The sequence below is a fragment of the Geotrypetes seraphini genome, chromosome 14, assembly GCF_902459505.1.
Source record: "Geotrypetes seraphini chromosome 14, aGeoSer1.1, whole genome shotgun sequence".
Taxonomy (NCBI): domain Eukaryota; kingdom Metazoa; phylum Chordata; class Amphibia; order Gymnophiona; family Dermophiidae; genus Geotrypetes; species Geotrypetes seraphini.
Genome location: NC_047097.1, coordinates 45,151,256 through 45,169,061, shown reverse-complemented (window position 1 = coordinate 45,169,061; position 17,806 = coordinate 45,151,256). Strand labels below are relative to the sequence as shown.

At 47.0% G+C, this 17,806-nt stretch overlaps 1 protein-coding gene across 7 annotated transcripts in view; it reads left to right on the top strand.

Moving 5' to 3' along the window:
- RNF111 (ring finger protein 111) overlaps window positions 1-17,806 on the top strand; it is a 289,510-nt gene that overhangs the window by 209,505 nt on the left and 62,199 nt on the right. For all 7 annotated transcript variants that reach the window (XM_033920213.1, XM_033920212.1, XM_033920210.1 and 4 more), the window contains one exon: window positions 7,410-7,536. In XM_033920213.1, the coding sequence (XP_033776104.1) occupies window positions 7,410-7,536 (127 nt within the window). The remainder of the gene's footprint in view (window positions 1-7,409; window positions 7,537-17,806) is intronic.

The window sequence follows — 17,806 nt, the reverse complement described above, 5'->3', positions numbered from 1 at the left end:
TTTTGTCACCCTTCCCCATACCTTTTCTAATTCCGCTATATTTATTTTTTTTTTTTTTTTTTGAGATACGACTACTAGAACCGCACACAGTATTTGAGGTACGGCCATACCATAGAGCATTACAAGGACATTATAACATTTTAATCTTTGTTTTCCATTCCTTTCCTGATAATACCTAACATTCTATTTACTTTCTTAGCCACTACCGCATAATGAGCTGAGGGTTTTATTGTAACCTCGACAATGGCGCCTTGATCCTTTTCTTGGTTGGTGATTCCTAATTTGGAACCTTACATCACATAACTATAGTTCAGGTTCCTCTTTCCTACATGCAACACATTCACTTACTTAAATTAAACATCTGCCATTTTTGATGCCCAGTCTTGCAAGATCTTGCAATTTTTCACAATCTTCTTGCGATTCAACAACTCTGTTGCATTAACAAATTTAATTATCCCACTAGTTATTTCCATCTATAGATCATTGTTAAATATGTTAAAAAGGAGTAGTCCCAGCCAGTGTTCCCTCTAAGCGGGCGGGTGTTGTGAGCAAACTTTTTTCACTGTGAGCTAAAAATATCGGGCGCCAGCAAGTTATGAGCCAAATAAATATGTTGCTTTCTACCACAGAACTTCCTTACGTTTGTATGGAATCTATCCCCTTTCAACTTTAGAGAGTGCCCTCTCGTTCTCCCTGCCTTAGCTACTAAGTCTATTCCCTTCAGTACCTTGAATGTTTCTATCATGTCCCCTCTCAATCTCCTCTGCTCAAGGGAGAAGAGGCCCAGTTTCTCTAATCTTTCGCTGTACGGCAACTCCTCCAGCCCCTTAACCATTTTAGTTGCTCTTCTCTGGATCCTTTCGAGTAGTACCGTGTCCTTCTTAAAGTACCAGTGCTGGACGCAGTACTCCAGGTGAGGGCGTACCATGGCCCGGTACAGCAGCATGATAACCTTCTCTGTCTCTTCAGTCCAGCATCTGCCCCTTCCATTCACTGTCTGTCTTTCCCTGCCATCTCTCCTCCTGCCCCCCCCCCACCCCCCAATTTGGTCTAGCATCCATCATCTTCCTTCTGTTCCCCTCATGGTCTGGCATCTCTATCCTTCCCTCCCCCCTGTGGTTTTTAGCATATCTCTCTTCTCATTTCCTCCACTCAGATCTGATCATTCTCTGCTCTCTCTTCCCTTTTCTTCTCTGGTCTTCCTTCTCTATTTTCTGCCTCCATCTAATTAAATTCTTTCTTACTATTTAGTCCCGTTTCCCTCTTTTCACTGTGTCTACACACAGCTTGTCACCCCTTTCCCTCACCCCTCCATTATCTTACTATTTTCTTCCCCCTTTATTTATCTCCTCCTTCCATCCAGTATGTGTTCTTTCCCCACTTCCATTCAGCATCTGCTCTCCCTTCTCAACTGACATCCATCTGCCTTCTGCTCTCTCTCCCTTCTTCTCACTTCCATCATCTGTCCCCTTCTCTCTCTCTCTCATCTCCTCCATTCCATCATCTGCCCCCTTCTCTCTCTCTCTCTCTCTCTCCCCCCCCCCCAACTTCCATCATCTGCCCCCCTTCCCCTCACCTTTGTGGGTCACTTTCTTTCCCCTGAGGGTGGCTCATGTCACAGGGGAAGCTTTGGCCGAGCAGAACCGCTTGATTGACAGTGGAACTTACTTGATTGATGTCGATGCTGGGGCCCGTTGCCGTTTGAAGGAAAAAAAAAAAGGTGGAAAAAAGGAACCTGTAAAGGCGAGAGGAAGGGAAACCTCCAGGACAGCTGCTTTTTGCCCTCCTTCAGCGGCCCAAGAGTTCAGACCAGCAGCGGCAGCTCTGTATGCTTTTAACTTCGGCACAGAGCTGCCCCTAATCAATAGTTTAGCGCGGTTTCATGAGGCAGCCTCGGGGCCTTTGATAGCCGGCCCGCTTCGATGATGCGATGTGGGCCGGCCTAGCAAAGGCCCCGAGGCTGCCTTATGAAACCGCGCTAAACTATTGATTAGGGGCAGCTCTGTGCCGAAGTTAAAAGCATACACAGCTGCCGCTGCTGGTCTGGAGGTGCGGAGACAAGGCAGGAGGCAAACGCGGTGGAAGGCAGGAGTCCCGGCGAAGGCAGGAGTCCCGGCACAGCGACTGCAACAGGAAGTTGCAAGTCAGCTGACGCCGGCCTTTCGTTGCGGCGGGGACCGAATCCTTCGCGGACCGGCAAGATTTTGTTTGCGGACCGGCGGTTGAAGAACTGTGCTCTACACTGTGTGCGCTGTGACGAGAAACTTGTGCGCTGCGAGGTAATATTTTGTGCGCCAGCGCAGCTTAGCGGAAACACTGCCCAGACTCCTGAGGATCTCCACTATTTATCCTTCTGCATTGAGAATATTGACCATTTAACCCTTCTCTCTGTTTCTCTTTTAGCCAGTTCTTAATCCATAATTGGACATCACCTCCTCTTCCATGATTTTCTAATTTCCTTTGAAGCCTTTCATAAGGTACTTTGTTTTTTGAAAATCCAGATATAAAATATCAACCGTCACACCTCTAAAACACTTACCTTATGAAACATCTTCATTTCTGCTTTGGTTATCAAATGGGTTCTACCTTCCTTTTGTATTTCCCCTATATGACTATCTTTCCTATTTTATAATGTAATTCTTTACCTTAATCCTATCATTCCAGTAAATCATGTATGTTACCCTATTTTATTATGTACAAACCGCTTAGAAGACTGATAGGCAGTATACAAATTTTTATTAAACTTGAAACCTTTATTTACATGTTTTTCACCTCATTGAAGGAATGTAGTAGCTGGGTAAGACAAAGTTTCCCTTGACTAAATCCATGTTGGCTTTGTCTCATTAATCCAAGCTTATGTATATGTTCTCACTATCCTCTATAATAAAACCCTAAGAGTGCATGTGCATTTAGGAGACCGTGATACCTGACATTGTGCTGTGTCCTGTGGCCGTATTCTATTTGTGATGTGCAGTGGCTTGAGGCGCTTGCGCCAGCTGGCGGCGTGTGCATTGATATGAGCGGCAGTGGCAGTTTCACTTCTGATAGCTGGCGCCTAGAGGAACTGCTGGAGGGTGTCATGCGGATGCTGTGAGGTGTCCCATACTGGTAAAAATTCCCTGCTGGAAGGGGTGCTGCTGGACACCGGGGAGTAGGAAGGGGTGCTGTTGGACAGGGGGAGAGGTAAAACGAAGGGAGAAGGCCTACTGCTGGACAGGGGGAGCAGGGAAGAGGTGCTGCTGGACAGGGGGAGAGGTAAAATGAAGGGAGAAGGCCTACTGCTGGACAGGAGGAGCAGGGAAGAAGTGCTGCTGGACAGGGGGGAGGTCAAATGAAGGAAGAAGGCCTATTGCTGGACAGGAGGAACAGGGAGGAGGTGCTGCTGGACAGGGGGAGGTAAAATAAAGGGAGAAGGGCTGCTGCTGGACAGGGAGAGCAATGAAGGGGTGCTGCTGGACAGGGGGGAGGTAAAACGAAGGGAGAAAGGCTGCTGATGGACAGGGGGAGCAAGGAAGGGGTGCTGCTGGACACGGGGGAGGTACAAGGAAGGGAGAAGGGCTACTGCTGGACAAGGGGAGCAGGCATGGGGTAGTGGTGGACAGCCGAGGCAAGAGAGAGACAGAAAGAAAGACAGGTAGAAAGTGGCCAAGGAGAGAAAGAAAGAAAGACACACACACACATCTATTCTAGCACCCGTTAATGTAATGGGCTTAAAGACTAGTTACTATATATAATAATTTTATTCTTATATACCGCCAAAGCCATAGTAGTTAGAGGCGGTTTACAATAAGAGGAGCTGGACAATCAGCGAAGATAGGCACAATGTAAAGTCATAGAATACATATAAGCAGGATACAGAGATAAGAGCTGGAACAATTGGCGAACAGTCGGCAAGAATAGGCATACTTTAAAGTCATCAATACATCCTTAAGCTTGATGTGTACGTTCCTCACTGGTTCATTTTTTAAAATGCAAATGCATTACTCTTGAAATCCTAAGTTAACTTAAATATTTTTCAAAATTGATATTTTCTTTAATTCATAGAAAGCTTATTAAAGTACTTAACTTTAAGGTTGTGGTTCAAGAAATCGGGATTAATGTGCCGACATGTTTTGCCAGAGCTTTTTCAAAGTCATAATCATTTTAGTTTCGCCCATCATCTTTTTAAACTACTTCAGTTTTGCAAAGAACTGAGGTTCAAGTAAAATACTTTCTGGTAGGAATGAATGTCAAAGTGTTATTGGTGTTATGGCCCAAAGTAGGAATATTTGTTGGCTTTCCTTCACCCCTTTTGGACCCAAAAGGGCCCTCGCTTTAGAACGGATACAAATGGATCGATTTTTCACTCTGTCAAAAATTACAAAGACTAGGGGACACTCGATGAAGTTACAGGGAAATACTTTTAAAACTAATAGGAGGAAATATTTTTTCACTCAGAGAATAGTTAAGCTCTGGAATGCATTACCAGAGGATGTGGTAAGAGCGTATAGCGTAGCTGGTTTTAAGGAAGGTTTGGACAAGTTCTTGGAGGAAAAGTCCATAGTCTGTTATTGAGAAAGACATGGGGGAAGCCACTGCTTGCCCTGGATCGGTAACATGGAATATTGCTACTCCTTGGGTTTTGGCCAGGTACTAGTGACCTGGATTAGCCACTGTGAGAACAGGCTAATAGGCTTGATGGACCATTGGTCTGACCCAGTAAGGCTATTATGTTCTTCTGTAATTAGTGAAGACCACTGGCCAAAGAAATCCAGATCTTCTTTGACCACTGGTCCCTGAGAAAGAAGGTCCAGCTATACTTGCAGTCTGAGGCTTATGCCCTTCTGAAGATGCACTAGGTCTGCATACCACTGTCTGTGGGGCCAATATGGAGCATGAGAATGACTGACTGTTCCCCAATGGCTTGCAATTCTGTGACACAACCAAAAGGTTGACCCTAAATACTCCATAGAAATAAAAATCTGATAAAACCAAAGACACTGTGGAGAAAATGATCAAGATGCAGGCTTTATTAAAAGTTCAGTCCAATAATCCACGAAAAGAAATATCTATGGACCCAACACGGTCCATGTTTTGACAAAACTGTTCCTCAAGGTCCTGACACTGAAACTCGTGGATCAGAGGCTTAAAGCGACTCTTGGCAAAACTCTGCATGGTTCTCAATAGTGGGAGTTTCTGAGCCAGGACCTTTAGGGACTCCTGAGGAAGACAGTTTTGTTGAAACACGGACTGTGTTGGGTCCATAGTCCCCAATGATTTAGGTTCTAGATATTTCTTTTCGTGGATTATTGGATTGAACTTTTAATAAAGCCTGCATCTTGATCATCTCCACAGTGTCTTTTGGTTTTATTACAATTCTGTAGAGTATCCGGCCTGTCATGGGCTTTGGAAGAAAACACGTACAAGAGCCTGCTCTTCGGCCACAGCTAGACCCGAGCTTCCGGGCTCGGATCCTCAACTGAAGAATCGGTTCGCCTTCCTGTTTCTTGCTGTTGCTATCAGATCGAACGTTGGGCAACTCTCCACTTCAAACAATGGATTTGGAAGGCTGTTGCAGACAGTGTCTATTCTCCCGAATCCAGTGTTTTTCTGCTGAGGAAATCAGTCTGGACATTGTCCACTCCCACCACATGCGCCACTGAAAGATGAAATTCTGCCCACCTGAATAGTAAGCAGGCTTCCAGACACAGCTGTGCACTCTTGATGCCTCCCTGACGATTGACATATGCCATTGCAATAGCATTGTCTGAGAAGACTCGGACCACTTCACCTCCAGACTCTGCAATACCAATCAAATGGCATGAAGTTCCAATCTGTTGATTGACCAGTTCCTCTGGGAGGCTGTTCAATTACCCTAGATTGGGCGTCTGTTGCAGTAAGCTCCCTAGCCAAACAGGCTGGCATCTGTTGATACAAAAACCCATGAGGCTATTCTGAGAGGCCTACCCCTTGATAATGCCTGTGGATGAAGCCACCAGCTCATGCTTGCCCTGGCTTCTGAAATCCATGGCACAGATATCTACATGGAAGTTTGATTGAGGTGACTACCTCAATAGCAAAGTAATCTGGGGAGGATGTATGTGGGCCTTCGTCCAAGGGATTACATCTATCGTGGCTGCCATGGAGCCTAGCACTTGGAGGTAGTGCCACGCGGATGGAGCTGGACAATCCAACAAGCTCGATATATGGGTTCAAATCTACTGTCTGTGTGCCTATGGAAGGTAGATACAATCTTCTGATGTGTTGAATACTCCCAGGTATTCCAGGGATTGGGTCAGAACCAGTTAGCTCATTTGGAAATTCACTATTCAGCCCAGGCTCTGCAGGATCTGACCCATGTGGGCTGCTGTTGTTCTTCTGGGAATGATGGAGCTCTAATCAGCCAGTCCAAGTATGGGTGAATCTGCAAGCTCGACTTAAGATGGGCAGCTACCACGCCCACCTTCACCTTGGGAAAGGTGTGAGGAGCTGTCTCCAGCCTAAAGGGAAGAGCCAACAACTGGTAATAGTTTTCCAGGACATGAAGTCCCAGGAACTTTCTGTGGTCCAGAAAGATGGGAATGTGCAGGTAATCTTACATGAAATCCAGCAAGGCCAGAAATTCCCCTGGTAAACTCCCCCTCCAATTTTCCTCATAGACTGTAACAGTCTTATTCACTGTGACCTGTGCTGAAAATGTGCTGCAGCCTGCCTCAGCTCCAAAGGTAGCTAAATGTGGAAGAAGAAATTGCTGCCTCAAACAGACCGTTCCTCTAACACCGAATCTTCGGGCTGCCAGTTGGACCAGTGTCTAAGCCTTGAACCCCCATAAACACAAAAGAGAGGAGGCAAAACATAGCTGGCACTCTGTAGGAACCCACTGAGCCCCCTACAGATGCCTGATTGCCTGCACTCAAGCCCCCTGTGATGCAGTAGGCAAGCAATGCTATCAGGGGAATGGACCCCAAGCTTCAAAACGATTCTGCAGGCTGGCCAACAGGTACCACAGAGGGATTGGCCTGTCAGCTAAAGACCTCCGTCTGCTTCTCCTCCATGCAGGTATAGCTGAACCCTCAATGAGGGGAGCTCTGAGCACTGAAAGCCATTAAAAAAAAAGTTTGCAAACAAAAAGACTGGAAAAAAATTAAAAAATAGAGCAGGTCAAAAAGACTCCTAATGACTCGCATCTACAAGGAAAAACTGAAGGTAGCAGCAGAGCCTTCTAGTGAAGGAAGAGGTATTCAAAAGCTGGAGTGGATTCCTTCTCCATGGCTTGAGAGCATGGGGATATTACCTGTCTGTCCAGAATGACACATCTATTGCACTAAACATATATTTTTAAAAAATATATAGACCCTGGATTACTAATTTTACGTTCATTTTAGATTTTTCTATGAACAAAGATTGTAATTTTTCTGTTCATGTTGCAGGGAGATGGGACTTGAAGCTAGTGTGGCTGCAGCTCCATATCCACCAGGCCCCTTGCACCCTCACTTGGCTCATTACCACCCACCTCCTCGGCTTCACCATTTACAAATTGGAGCACTTCCTTTAATGGTAAGACACTTGCCTATTGAACATCCTAAGTGAAAGCATCATCACATGTAATGAAAGCTCACACCATCTTGTACACTTCATTTAATAGGAGGGTAACAATTTTCAGTAATCCCTGACTAGTTGTTGAGATAATATTTTTATTTTTAAAAAGGTGCTTTTCATTTTCCATTGTGTAATACAAATCAGAAATTTTAAAAAAATTATTGGCTTGTAGGACCTTGAGTTTTACGAGAATAGTTTTTTGTTCCTAAAATGATGTTACCCATAAAAGCTGTCATGATCTTTACGTACGCACATCCCAATCAATAACAAACTGAACCCATCTAACGTAAGAGAATTCCATTGGAACCTGTTTTAGTGCACTATTGACCCTCTGCATCTGATTTTAAAACCCAATTCTTCCACCTTGGTGTGACAACTTTCCTACTGTACATTTTGCTTTTATGTTTAGTACTTTATGAGGCAGAAATGCATTTCTAAAATGGTGCATTTAATCCCATGGGAATAACCAAAATACAAAACATGGTTTCAATGTGTTTTATTTAAATCAAAAATATATAATGTATAATCTGAATTTGAAATTGGTATGCACAATAACCAGTTTGGATACACATATATACTGTTCCATATTGAGAGCTCTGTTAATATTCACCAGTAACACAATTTAAAAACAAAAGTGTATGTGTGCTGATACTAAATTTTTGAACCCCTAGGATGGTGTGCATTTTAGTATAATCTCTGCTCAAAGTATAAGAATCTGAAGCTTGATGAGAGAGCCCCATTTGAATAAATAGCTCGGACCAAAACGATATATTTTGATTTTTTAAGAAAAAAAAAATTAGGTACCGTATTTGCCGGCGTATAAGACGACTGGGCGTATAAGACGACCCCCCAACTTTTAGTTAAAATATAGTTTTGTTATATACTCGCCGTATAAGACTACCCCTTCTTCCGCACACCTTCTCTACCGCCCCGGGTGCAGCACAGCCGGCCAGGTCTCCTTACTTTTGTGGCACTTCCCCGACCGACCGATAACAGCCCGGGTCCGACAAACCTCCCTGCCCTTAACCGCGAATCTAAATTACCTTCTTACAGCTGCTGTAAGAAAGGTAATTTAGATTCGCGGCTACAGGGCAGGGAGGATTGTCGGACCCGGGCTGTTATCGGTTGGTCGGGGAAGTGCCACAAAAGTAAGGGAACCTGGCCGACTGTGCTGCAACCGGGGCGGGGCGGCCGCCCCTCTCCCTTGGTAGCCACTCGAACCGCGAGGCTACTCTCCTTCTCCTTATCTGCCCTGCCTGCAGCACAGAGCCGAACGGAAGTCTTCCCGACGTCAGCGCTGACGTCGGAGGGAGGGAGGGCTTTGTTTAAGCTTTGTTTAAGCCCTCCCTCCCCTCCGACGTCAGCGCTGACGTCGGGAAGACTTCTGTTCGGCTCTGTGCTGCAAGCAGAGAAGGTAGGGAGAAGAAGAGCCGCGTACATCCAGAAGACTGAGCATCCAGCCCCGCAGGAGCCCCGCGACCCTCGGAGGCGTCCCCATGGGATCCCCGCGACCCTAGGGGCGTCCCCACGGGATCCCCGCGACCCTAGGGGCGTCCCCGTGCAGCTCTCTAAACAGTACCCGGCGTATAAGACGACCCCCGACTTTGGGGAGGATTTTAAGGTACTGAAAAGTCGTCTTATACGCCGGCAAATACGGTAATTCCCTTGTATGAAAAAGTATGTAAACTTCTTCAGTAACCTGTGGTACCTCTAGTCAAAGTTCTGTTGCTGAATGGAATGTCATCAGTTACTGAAGGAAAAATTTCACATGCTTTTTCATACAAAGTTATTTATTTAATCCTTTTGTTGAATAAATAGGAAAATTTTCTTATCCCAGGATAAGCAGGCAGCATATTCTCTACATGTGGGTGACATCACCGACGGAGCTCCCAGTGGACATTTTTGCAAGCAGACTTGCTTGAAGACCTTCAAGCTTGCAATTGGCCCGCGCAAGCGCGCGTGCCCCTCCCACCCGGTCTAGGGCATGCGTCTCCTCAGTGTGTCCTTTTTGTTTGTTTTTCAGTTCTAATCTTTTTGACTGGGTTCCCAGTCTTACTCTGGCCTCCTGGCCTCGCAGGGCCGCAGCCGTCTTTTTTCTTATGTCCCGGCCTCGTTCTGGGTTTAAAAACTGTACTAAGTGCAACCCGGTTATCTCCATCACCGACCCTCATTGTTGGTGTGTGGAGTGCCTTCTTGCAGAGCACCGTGCTAAGTCGTGCCCTCGTTGTGTGACTTTGCAACCGCGGGCTCTTCGTAGGAGGGTGGCCAAGATTCTCCAACTCTTTGGCCCCATGGATCCTGCGGGACAGGCCTCGAGCTCGGCCTCGGCACCCTTGTTGGGCGCTTCGGCCTCAAAGTCCTCGGTCCCTCGGGTTACTCTGGCCTCGGGTAAGTCTCCTCTTTCCTCCTCAGGTGTGTCGGCAAAGAAGCCTATCTCCGAGTCTCATGTCAGTACCGCCTCGTCAGCTTCTTCGAGACATCACTCTAAGCGTGCCTCCTCATGTAGGGAATACTCTTCCTCGAGGTTGCCCCCGAAGAAGCGCACTGCTGCATCTAAGACCCAACCAGCCTATGTTCGAGGCCATGCTTAAGGCTATTCTTACCACGCAACTTTCCTCGGTGGTGAGCCAATTGGTCTCGACTTTGATGCCTGTGACCTCAGTTTCGACCCAGTCTCGGTCTGACCAGCCTGAACGTCCCCTCATTTCTCGAGGCCCTGCATGCAAGACTTGCTGGGTTCCCTCGAGCGATTCTTCATCCCTCGAGTCACCTGTAACTTTTTGGGGATCCAGGCCAGGGGGCCATTTTTCCCCCGCTACTTTGTCGAGATTTGCCCCTCCTAAAAAGCCCCGGTCTTCTCCGCCCCTTCGAAGCAGATCTCCGACCGCGAAACCTTCTAGACACACACTTGTCCTCGAGTTGGACTCTGGGTTTGTTCCCCATCAAGGTAGCTACCAGCCTCTAAGAGTTGTCTTTGAAACCGGTGGAGGAATTTTCCTTTACCCAGTCTTCCCCGAGGCGTCGCCAGCTAATTCCTGGGACTCCGGGGGTCTTCTCCAGCCCACCTAGCAAGGGGTTGTTCCTCGACACCCCCCAGACTCTTTAGTAGAGCCTCTTCAGTCTCCCATTCACGGGACTCCGAGGCCCCGGCTTACTGTTCAAGGGAAATTTCTCCCTCTTTCTCGGCTGCCCCCAGATCTCGCTCGGGGTCTCCTCAGGAGGATGAGTCTTCTTCTCGAAACTCCTCCTTTACTCGTTTCATCTCTGACATGGGTAGGGCCTTGGAACTGGACCTCCAGTCTAAGTCCCGAAATACCCGGAAATATCTGGAGGAGATGGGTGCTGATTCATCCGCCACGCGAAGCGTTGCGCTTGCCATTGCACCAGGTTCTCCGGCAAACCTTTCTCCGGAACCTGGAGACCCCCTATGCGGTCACTGCCATTCCCTCCAAGTTGGAGTCCCATTACCGGATGATTCCGGTTAAGGGGTTTGAAAGTTCTGAAAGTTCTCAGCTTTCTCATCAGTCCTTGGTGATTGTGTCTTCCTTGAAGAAGTCCAACCCCTCTAAGGTTTACGCTGCCGTCCCTCCAGGCCGGGAGGGCTGTACGATGGACAAGTTTGGTCGCCGTCTTTACCAGAACTTGATGATGGCGAATCGTGTCCTTAACTATAACTTTATCTTTACGTCCTACCTCCCGTTCTGTGTGGACGCCCTCCGCTCGTTCCGGGAGGACATACCGAATTCTTGGCATCGGGAGTTTCGTCTCCTTGAGGAGACCCTCTCCCAGCTCCGCCTCTATATGTTTCGGGCAGCCTACGACACATTCGAGTTGTCCTCGAGGGTCAAGGCCTTTGCGGTCACCATGCATCGCTTCGCTTGGCTCCGCATTGTGGATATGGATCCGAATCTACAGGATCGTCTTGCCAATCTCCCGTGTGTGGGTCATGAGCTCTTCGATGATTCCATTGAAGAGGCCACCAAGCGCCTCTCGAACCATGAACGGTCCTTCACCTCTCTGGTGAAACTTAAGCCGAAGGCCCCTCCGGCTCGGCAATATAAAATTCCTCTCTGGAGGTACCCACAGAAATCTATGCCTGCCTTCTCTCGACCTCCAAAGCGGCCGCAGCAGCAATATAGAAACATATAGAGTATGACGGCAAAAAAGGGCCGACGGCCCAACAAGTCTGCCCATTCAAGAACCCTCCCTCCTACTCAAGAACCCTCCCTCCCAACTAGTCTGCCTACTCAAGAACCCTTCCTCCCTGGAGTATCTATCGTTTGAGAATAACTGTAGAACTCCCACCTGTTTGTCCCATCGACTCTTGAAGTCAAGCACACTACTGGCCTCGACCTGGCATGGAAGATCATTCCATCGATCAATCACCCATTTGGTGAAGAAGTATTTCCTAGTTTCACCATGAAATCTTCCTCCCTTAAGTTTTAGTGGATGCCCTCTTGTCGCCGTGGGATTCTTTAGAAAAAAGATTTCCTCCTCCACTTTGATGTGACCCGTGATGTATTTGAATGTTTCTATCATGTCCCCCCTTTCTCTGCACTCCTCGAGAGAATATAAGCGCAGTCTGATCAGACGTTCTTCATATGGGATGTCTTTAAATCCTGAGACCATCCTAGTGGCCATTCTCTGTATCGACTCCATTCTCTTCACATCCTTTTGATAATGTGGCCTCCAAAATTGGACACAGTACTCCAAGTGAGGTCTCACCATGGATCTGTATAACGGTAGTATGACTTCCGGCTTTTGGCTGATAAAGCTCCTTCTGATGCAACCCAGCATTTGTCTGGCCTTTGCTGAAGCTTTCTCGACCTGATTAGCAGCTTTCATATCTTCCCAGATGAGAACTCCCAAGTCCCTTTCTGTAGTAGTTCTTAAGTTTTCACCGTTCAAGGTGTATGTTCTGCATGGATTTCTGCTCCCAAGGTGCATTACTTTACATTTCTTAGCATTAAAGTTTAGTTGCCAAGTACAGGACCATTGTTCCAACAAAAGCAGGTCCTGCTCCATAATGCTGGGCCCGGTTGCCCTATCAGGTTCTGTTGCTCTGCCCACAATGTTGCATAGTTTAGCATCATCAGCAAATAATGTAATTTTGCCTCTGAGTTAGATCCCTAATAAAGATATGAAATAGCATCAGGCCTGTGGCACTCCGCTGGTCACTTTTGACGTTTTTGAGGGGATACCGTTCACCATTACTCTTTGAAGTCTGCCGCTAAGCCAGTCTTGTACCCATGCCGTCAGTGTTTTTCCTAGTCCTAACGAGTTCATCTTATTAAATAACCTACGGTGTGGAACACTATCAAAAGCCTTGCTAAAGTCTAAATATGTGATATCCAGGGACTCATCCTCAACCAGTTTTTTCGTTACCCAGTCAAACTAAGACCCAGCCGCCAGCTCCGGCGAAGACTGGGTGGTCCTTTTGACAATTTCAGTCCGAGCCTTCTGGCTCCCTTTCTCCTGTAGCCATCCCCCCTCCCCATCGGGGGTCGCCTCCATCATTTCTCTGCCCAGTGGGAAAGTCTTACCACCGACAGTTGGGTGCTTTCTATCATCCGGGAATGGTACTCTCTTCACTTCAGTCACGTACCCCCGGACTTGCCTCCAAGAGAGTTTCCTTCTGCTCGGTCTCAGCTGCCTCTCCTTCTGCAGGAAGCTCGGGCCCTTCTTCGCCTTCAGGCGGTCGAGGAGGTTCCCCCGGACCAATGGAACACCGGATTTTATTCCCGGTACTTTCTGGTACCCAAGAAGACGGGGGATCTGCGTCCAATCCTGGACCTTCGTGCTCTGAACAACTTTCTGGTCAGGGAATGATTCAGAATGCTCACCCTTCCTACTTTGTACCCTCTCTTGGACGAGGGAGACTGGCTGTGCTCACTGGACCTCAAGGAGGTGTACACGCACATTCCGATACACCTGGCCTTTCGCCAGTATCTGAGATTCCAGGTGGGGGGATCTCCATCTCCAGTATCGTGTTCTTCCCTTCGGCCTGGCGGCCTCTCCAAAGGTCTTCACGAAATGTCTAGTGGTGGTTGCTGCGGCCCTGTGTCTCCACGGCCTGCAGGTGTTTCCCTCGACTGGTTGATCAAAGCGTCTTCTTGCCACGAAGTTCTGCGAGAGATGAATCAAACCATCTTGCTCCTTCAGAGCCTCGGCTTTGAGGTGAACTTCCCCAAGTCTCAGCTCTGCCCGTCCCAGTCTCTGGAATTTATCGGAGTGGTCCTGGACACAGCTCGTCTCCGCTCTTTCTTGCCTCGGCCTCGACAGGAGGCCCTTGTTCGCTTATGTCGGAGGGTAGCCCATCTGTCTTCGGCCCTGGCTCAGCTCATGATGGTCCTCCTAGGTCACATGGCCTCCACAGTTCACGTGACTCCTTTTGCCAGACTTCAGCTCCGTATTCCTCAATGGACTCTAGCGTCCCAATGGAACCAGGATCGGGACTCTGTCTCTCGACTCATTGTCGTGACTCATTTGTTGAGGCAGTCTCTCTGTTGGTGGATGCTCTCTTCCAGAGGTTTTCTGTTTCATGCTTCTCCTCCACAGAAGGTCCTGACTACGGACTCGTCGGCCTACGCTTGGGAGGCTCATCTGGACGGTCTTCGCACTCAGGGTCTTTGGTCCAGTGCCGACCGACTTTGTCACATCAATCTGTTGGAGCTTCGAGCGATCTTCCTTGCCCTGAAGGCTTTTTGTCACTTGCTTCGCGACCGAGTGGTGCTGGTCCGCATGGACAACCAGGTCAACAAACAAGGGGGGGATTGTGGTCCCTGTCCCTGTGCCAGGAGACGATGCGGCTCTGGGATTGGGCCATCCGCCACAACATATTCCTTTGAGCGGTTTACATTCAGGGCCAGCACAATTGTCTGGCGGACAAGTTGAGTCATCTTCTGCAGCCTCATAAATGGCCCATCTATTGCTTGACTCTGCATCAGGTATTTGCTCGTTGGGGGACTCTGGACGTCGATCTGTTCGCGTCCCCCCACAATCACAACTTACCCCGCTTCTGCTCCAGGGTCTACACCCCACTCAGACTCAAGGCGGATGCTTTCCTGCTGGATTGGACGAACCTGTTTCTGTATGTGTTCCCTCCATTCCCTCTGATTCTGAAGACTCTCATCAGGCTCAAGTCCACGAGTGCCACCATGATTCTGATAGTACCTCGGTGGCCCCGACAGCCGTGGTTCTCCCTCCTGTTACAGCTCAGTTCCGGGGAGCCTCTTCTTCTGCCTGTTTTTCCTTCACTGCTTACCCAGAGTTGGGGTTCTCTACTTCATCCCAACCTACAGTCTCTACACTTAACGGCTTGGTTCCTCAAGACTTAATGTCCTTGTTCCAGTTCTCCCAGCCTGTGCTGGCTGTCCTGGAGGCATCTCGGGAAGAGTCCACTCGCCAATGTTACCATCAGAAGTGGACCCGTTTTTCTTCCATTGTCTGCCTCCTTATCTGCTGTCCTTGACTATCTGTTACACTTATCTGGCGCTGGACTCAAGTCCTCCTCGGTTTGAGTCCACCTTAGTGCCATTGCTGCTTTTCATCAGCCATTTTGGCCAGTCCGTTTTGCAAAATCTGTTCTCCTAAATTGCCAACTCTCCCTCCATCTCATTCTGGTTAGCTTGGAGGTCTCCCACATGTAGAGAATATGCTTCCTGCTTGTCCTGGGATAAAGCACAGTTACTTACCGTAAAAGGTGTTATCCAGGGACAGCAGGCAGATATTCTCGCAACCCACCCACCTCCCCGTGGTTGGCTTCTTTGCTAGCTATCTGAACTGAGGACACGCTGAGGAGACGCATGCCCTAGACCGGGTGGGAGGGGCTTGCGCGCATGCGTGGGCCAATCGCATGCTTGAAGGTTTTCAAGCAAGTCTGCTTGCGAAAACGTCCACTAGGGGGCTCCGTGGGTGATGTCACCCACATGTAGAGAATATCTGCCTGCTGTCCCTGGATAACACCTGTTACGGTAAGTAACTGTGCTTTTTTTCTTGAGTGAGTTATTCAGTTCTCCTTTAGTAGGGTGGTAGAGGATGTCTCCCTTTGCCTGACTTTAATTGCTAATTTGCCATGTGTAGAGATTTTATTTAAGTTATAGGCCACTATTTCTAAAAATCAATGTAGGTTACAACTAACATACATACACAAAATTCAGTCAAAAAATAAGCATATATATAGCAATTGGATTTAAAACAATAATCTTCTGTAATTACAAGGGAAAGACAGGTAGAAAGAGAAGTTAGCAGTAGGAGTTTATACAGAGCTTACTGAGGGCAGGATGCACAAATCTCTAGCATCTCACTAAAAAAACAGTGGGTAGGGAGCAATTTCAATTTGCCAGGCTATGTTCATATGCACGCTATTTGTGCTGAGTAATCCAGTGAAAGGGGGGAAGAACTGTGCCTGCACACAAGAGCTGAGGGGTAGATGCAGTTCTTCTATACAGGCCCAGTACAGTTCCTGACCGCCAGAGCTTTCGAGCAAGTTTATTTTTGTTTTGTTTGGACATGTAGATGCAGCTGTTGTGCGTGTTTTATGTGAGTGGGTATTCCGTTCCTAACAGTTGCGTTCTGACCATAGTCACGGGACATACAGTCTCACAAAACACACACAAACAGTTATCAGCAGCTCCAGACTTGCTAGAAAATTTTGTCTGGTAAGAGGTGGGCATTCCCTTCTATGCATTACAAGGAGTGCTCATAAGTTCAAAATATATTTTGAACTTTTGTTGCTGACTAATGTGCCCTTGTACTGGCTGCTAATGTTTGCATATTTCCTATTTCACTATGGAACCATGCTTGTTTCTCTTGTGGACTCATTAATAAAAATGATGTTCACAAAACCCCCCAAAAACAAGAAGTGCTCATTTTAATACTAATGAGCTCCTTGTAATGCATCTACGTAGAGTTCTGGTGGCTGTTACCACGATTGATAAAAGCCCCTGAGAACCCTTTTGTGCTGCTTTGCAAGTAAGACTGACTACAACCATTCTGACTTCCACAGCAATCTTTTGAGCATCTCCTGAAGGAATAACGTGAGCTCTGTGGAGCTATAGGAATTTTATTTGAATGGGGAAAGAGGTGGAGTTTCTTAGGTAGTTCATTTTACTGTCATTTGAGACTAAGTGTTATGGTTTCCTTATATGATTTGAATTTTGTTTTTATAATTGGAAAAAATTTACATAAAAATTTAGAGATAGAAAATACCTTATCCCCTTCCCGATATCCTGACTACAGGAGATTGATGGCAGTCTCCCGCAGTCCACAGCAATACTAGAAATTCAATGACAATGCCATATCCAGTGACAGGCATTGAATTACCAGTTTGTTTTTGGCCAGTTGAGACATAGACATCTGGGCCAGTATTCAGCGGTTCGCTGGCTAAGTATTAATGTCCAAAGATAGACCATCTTTTTTAGGCGACTCTGGCTGGCCTCCAAACTTAGTCAGCAAATTGCTGAATATTGGCAGGACCAGCTGTCACACAACATAGCGGGTCACTGGCCAATCCGCTGAGCTGGTTATTCAGCTAGCTGGCTGTCTCCCATTGAATATAGTTGGATAGCTGACTATATGCTATTTAGCCAGCCAGGCTAAGTAATGCTATTTAGCCAGCTGGCTAAGTAATGCTGAATATTGGCCTCATACTGTCAAATATATAAAATGAATAAAATAAACTTAAAATCTTATGTAAAATGATGATAAACTGCAGCATATCCCTTTTAGACATTGTTTGCATAATGATCATATGGTAAATGCCTTAAGTTGTTTGAGAAAGTTGTTACATTTGTCATAAGACTTAACTCTACAGATAATATGGTCCATGCTCCTCTAGAAAACAAACAAATCTCTAGTCTCTCTCTCAAGCAAACCCACCAGAAAGCTGGATCATCCAGAAAGCATGGAGTTTCTGACCTTAGAGCTCTAGGTGGGTGGAAAAGCCTCAAGAAAATAACTAAGCAATTTGACCTTATTGCCTAAGGCCTTGGGTTTCAGTGTAAGTATTTTAAATTTAATTTGCCAAAGACCGGTAGGCATTGCAGGATATGTAAGAAGAGTAGCAGGACAAATCTGTTAGCCCCCACTACTAGTATCTGTGTGGCTACATTTTATAATAATAGTGTTCTCCCCAGAAATTTTTTCCAGCCGGGTGGCATGAAAAAGTAGCCGGGCGGGGAAATTTGGTAGTGGAGAAAATTAAATGTATACTATTTTTATTAGTTAA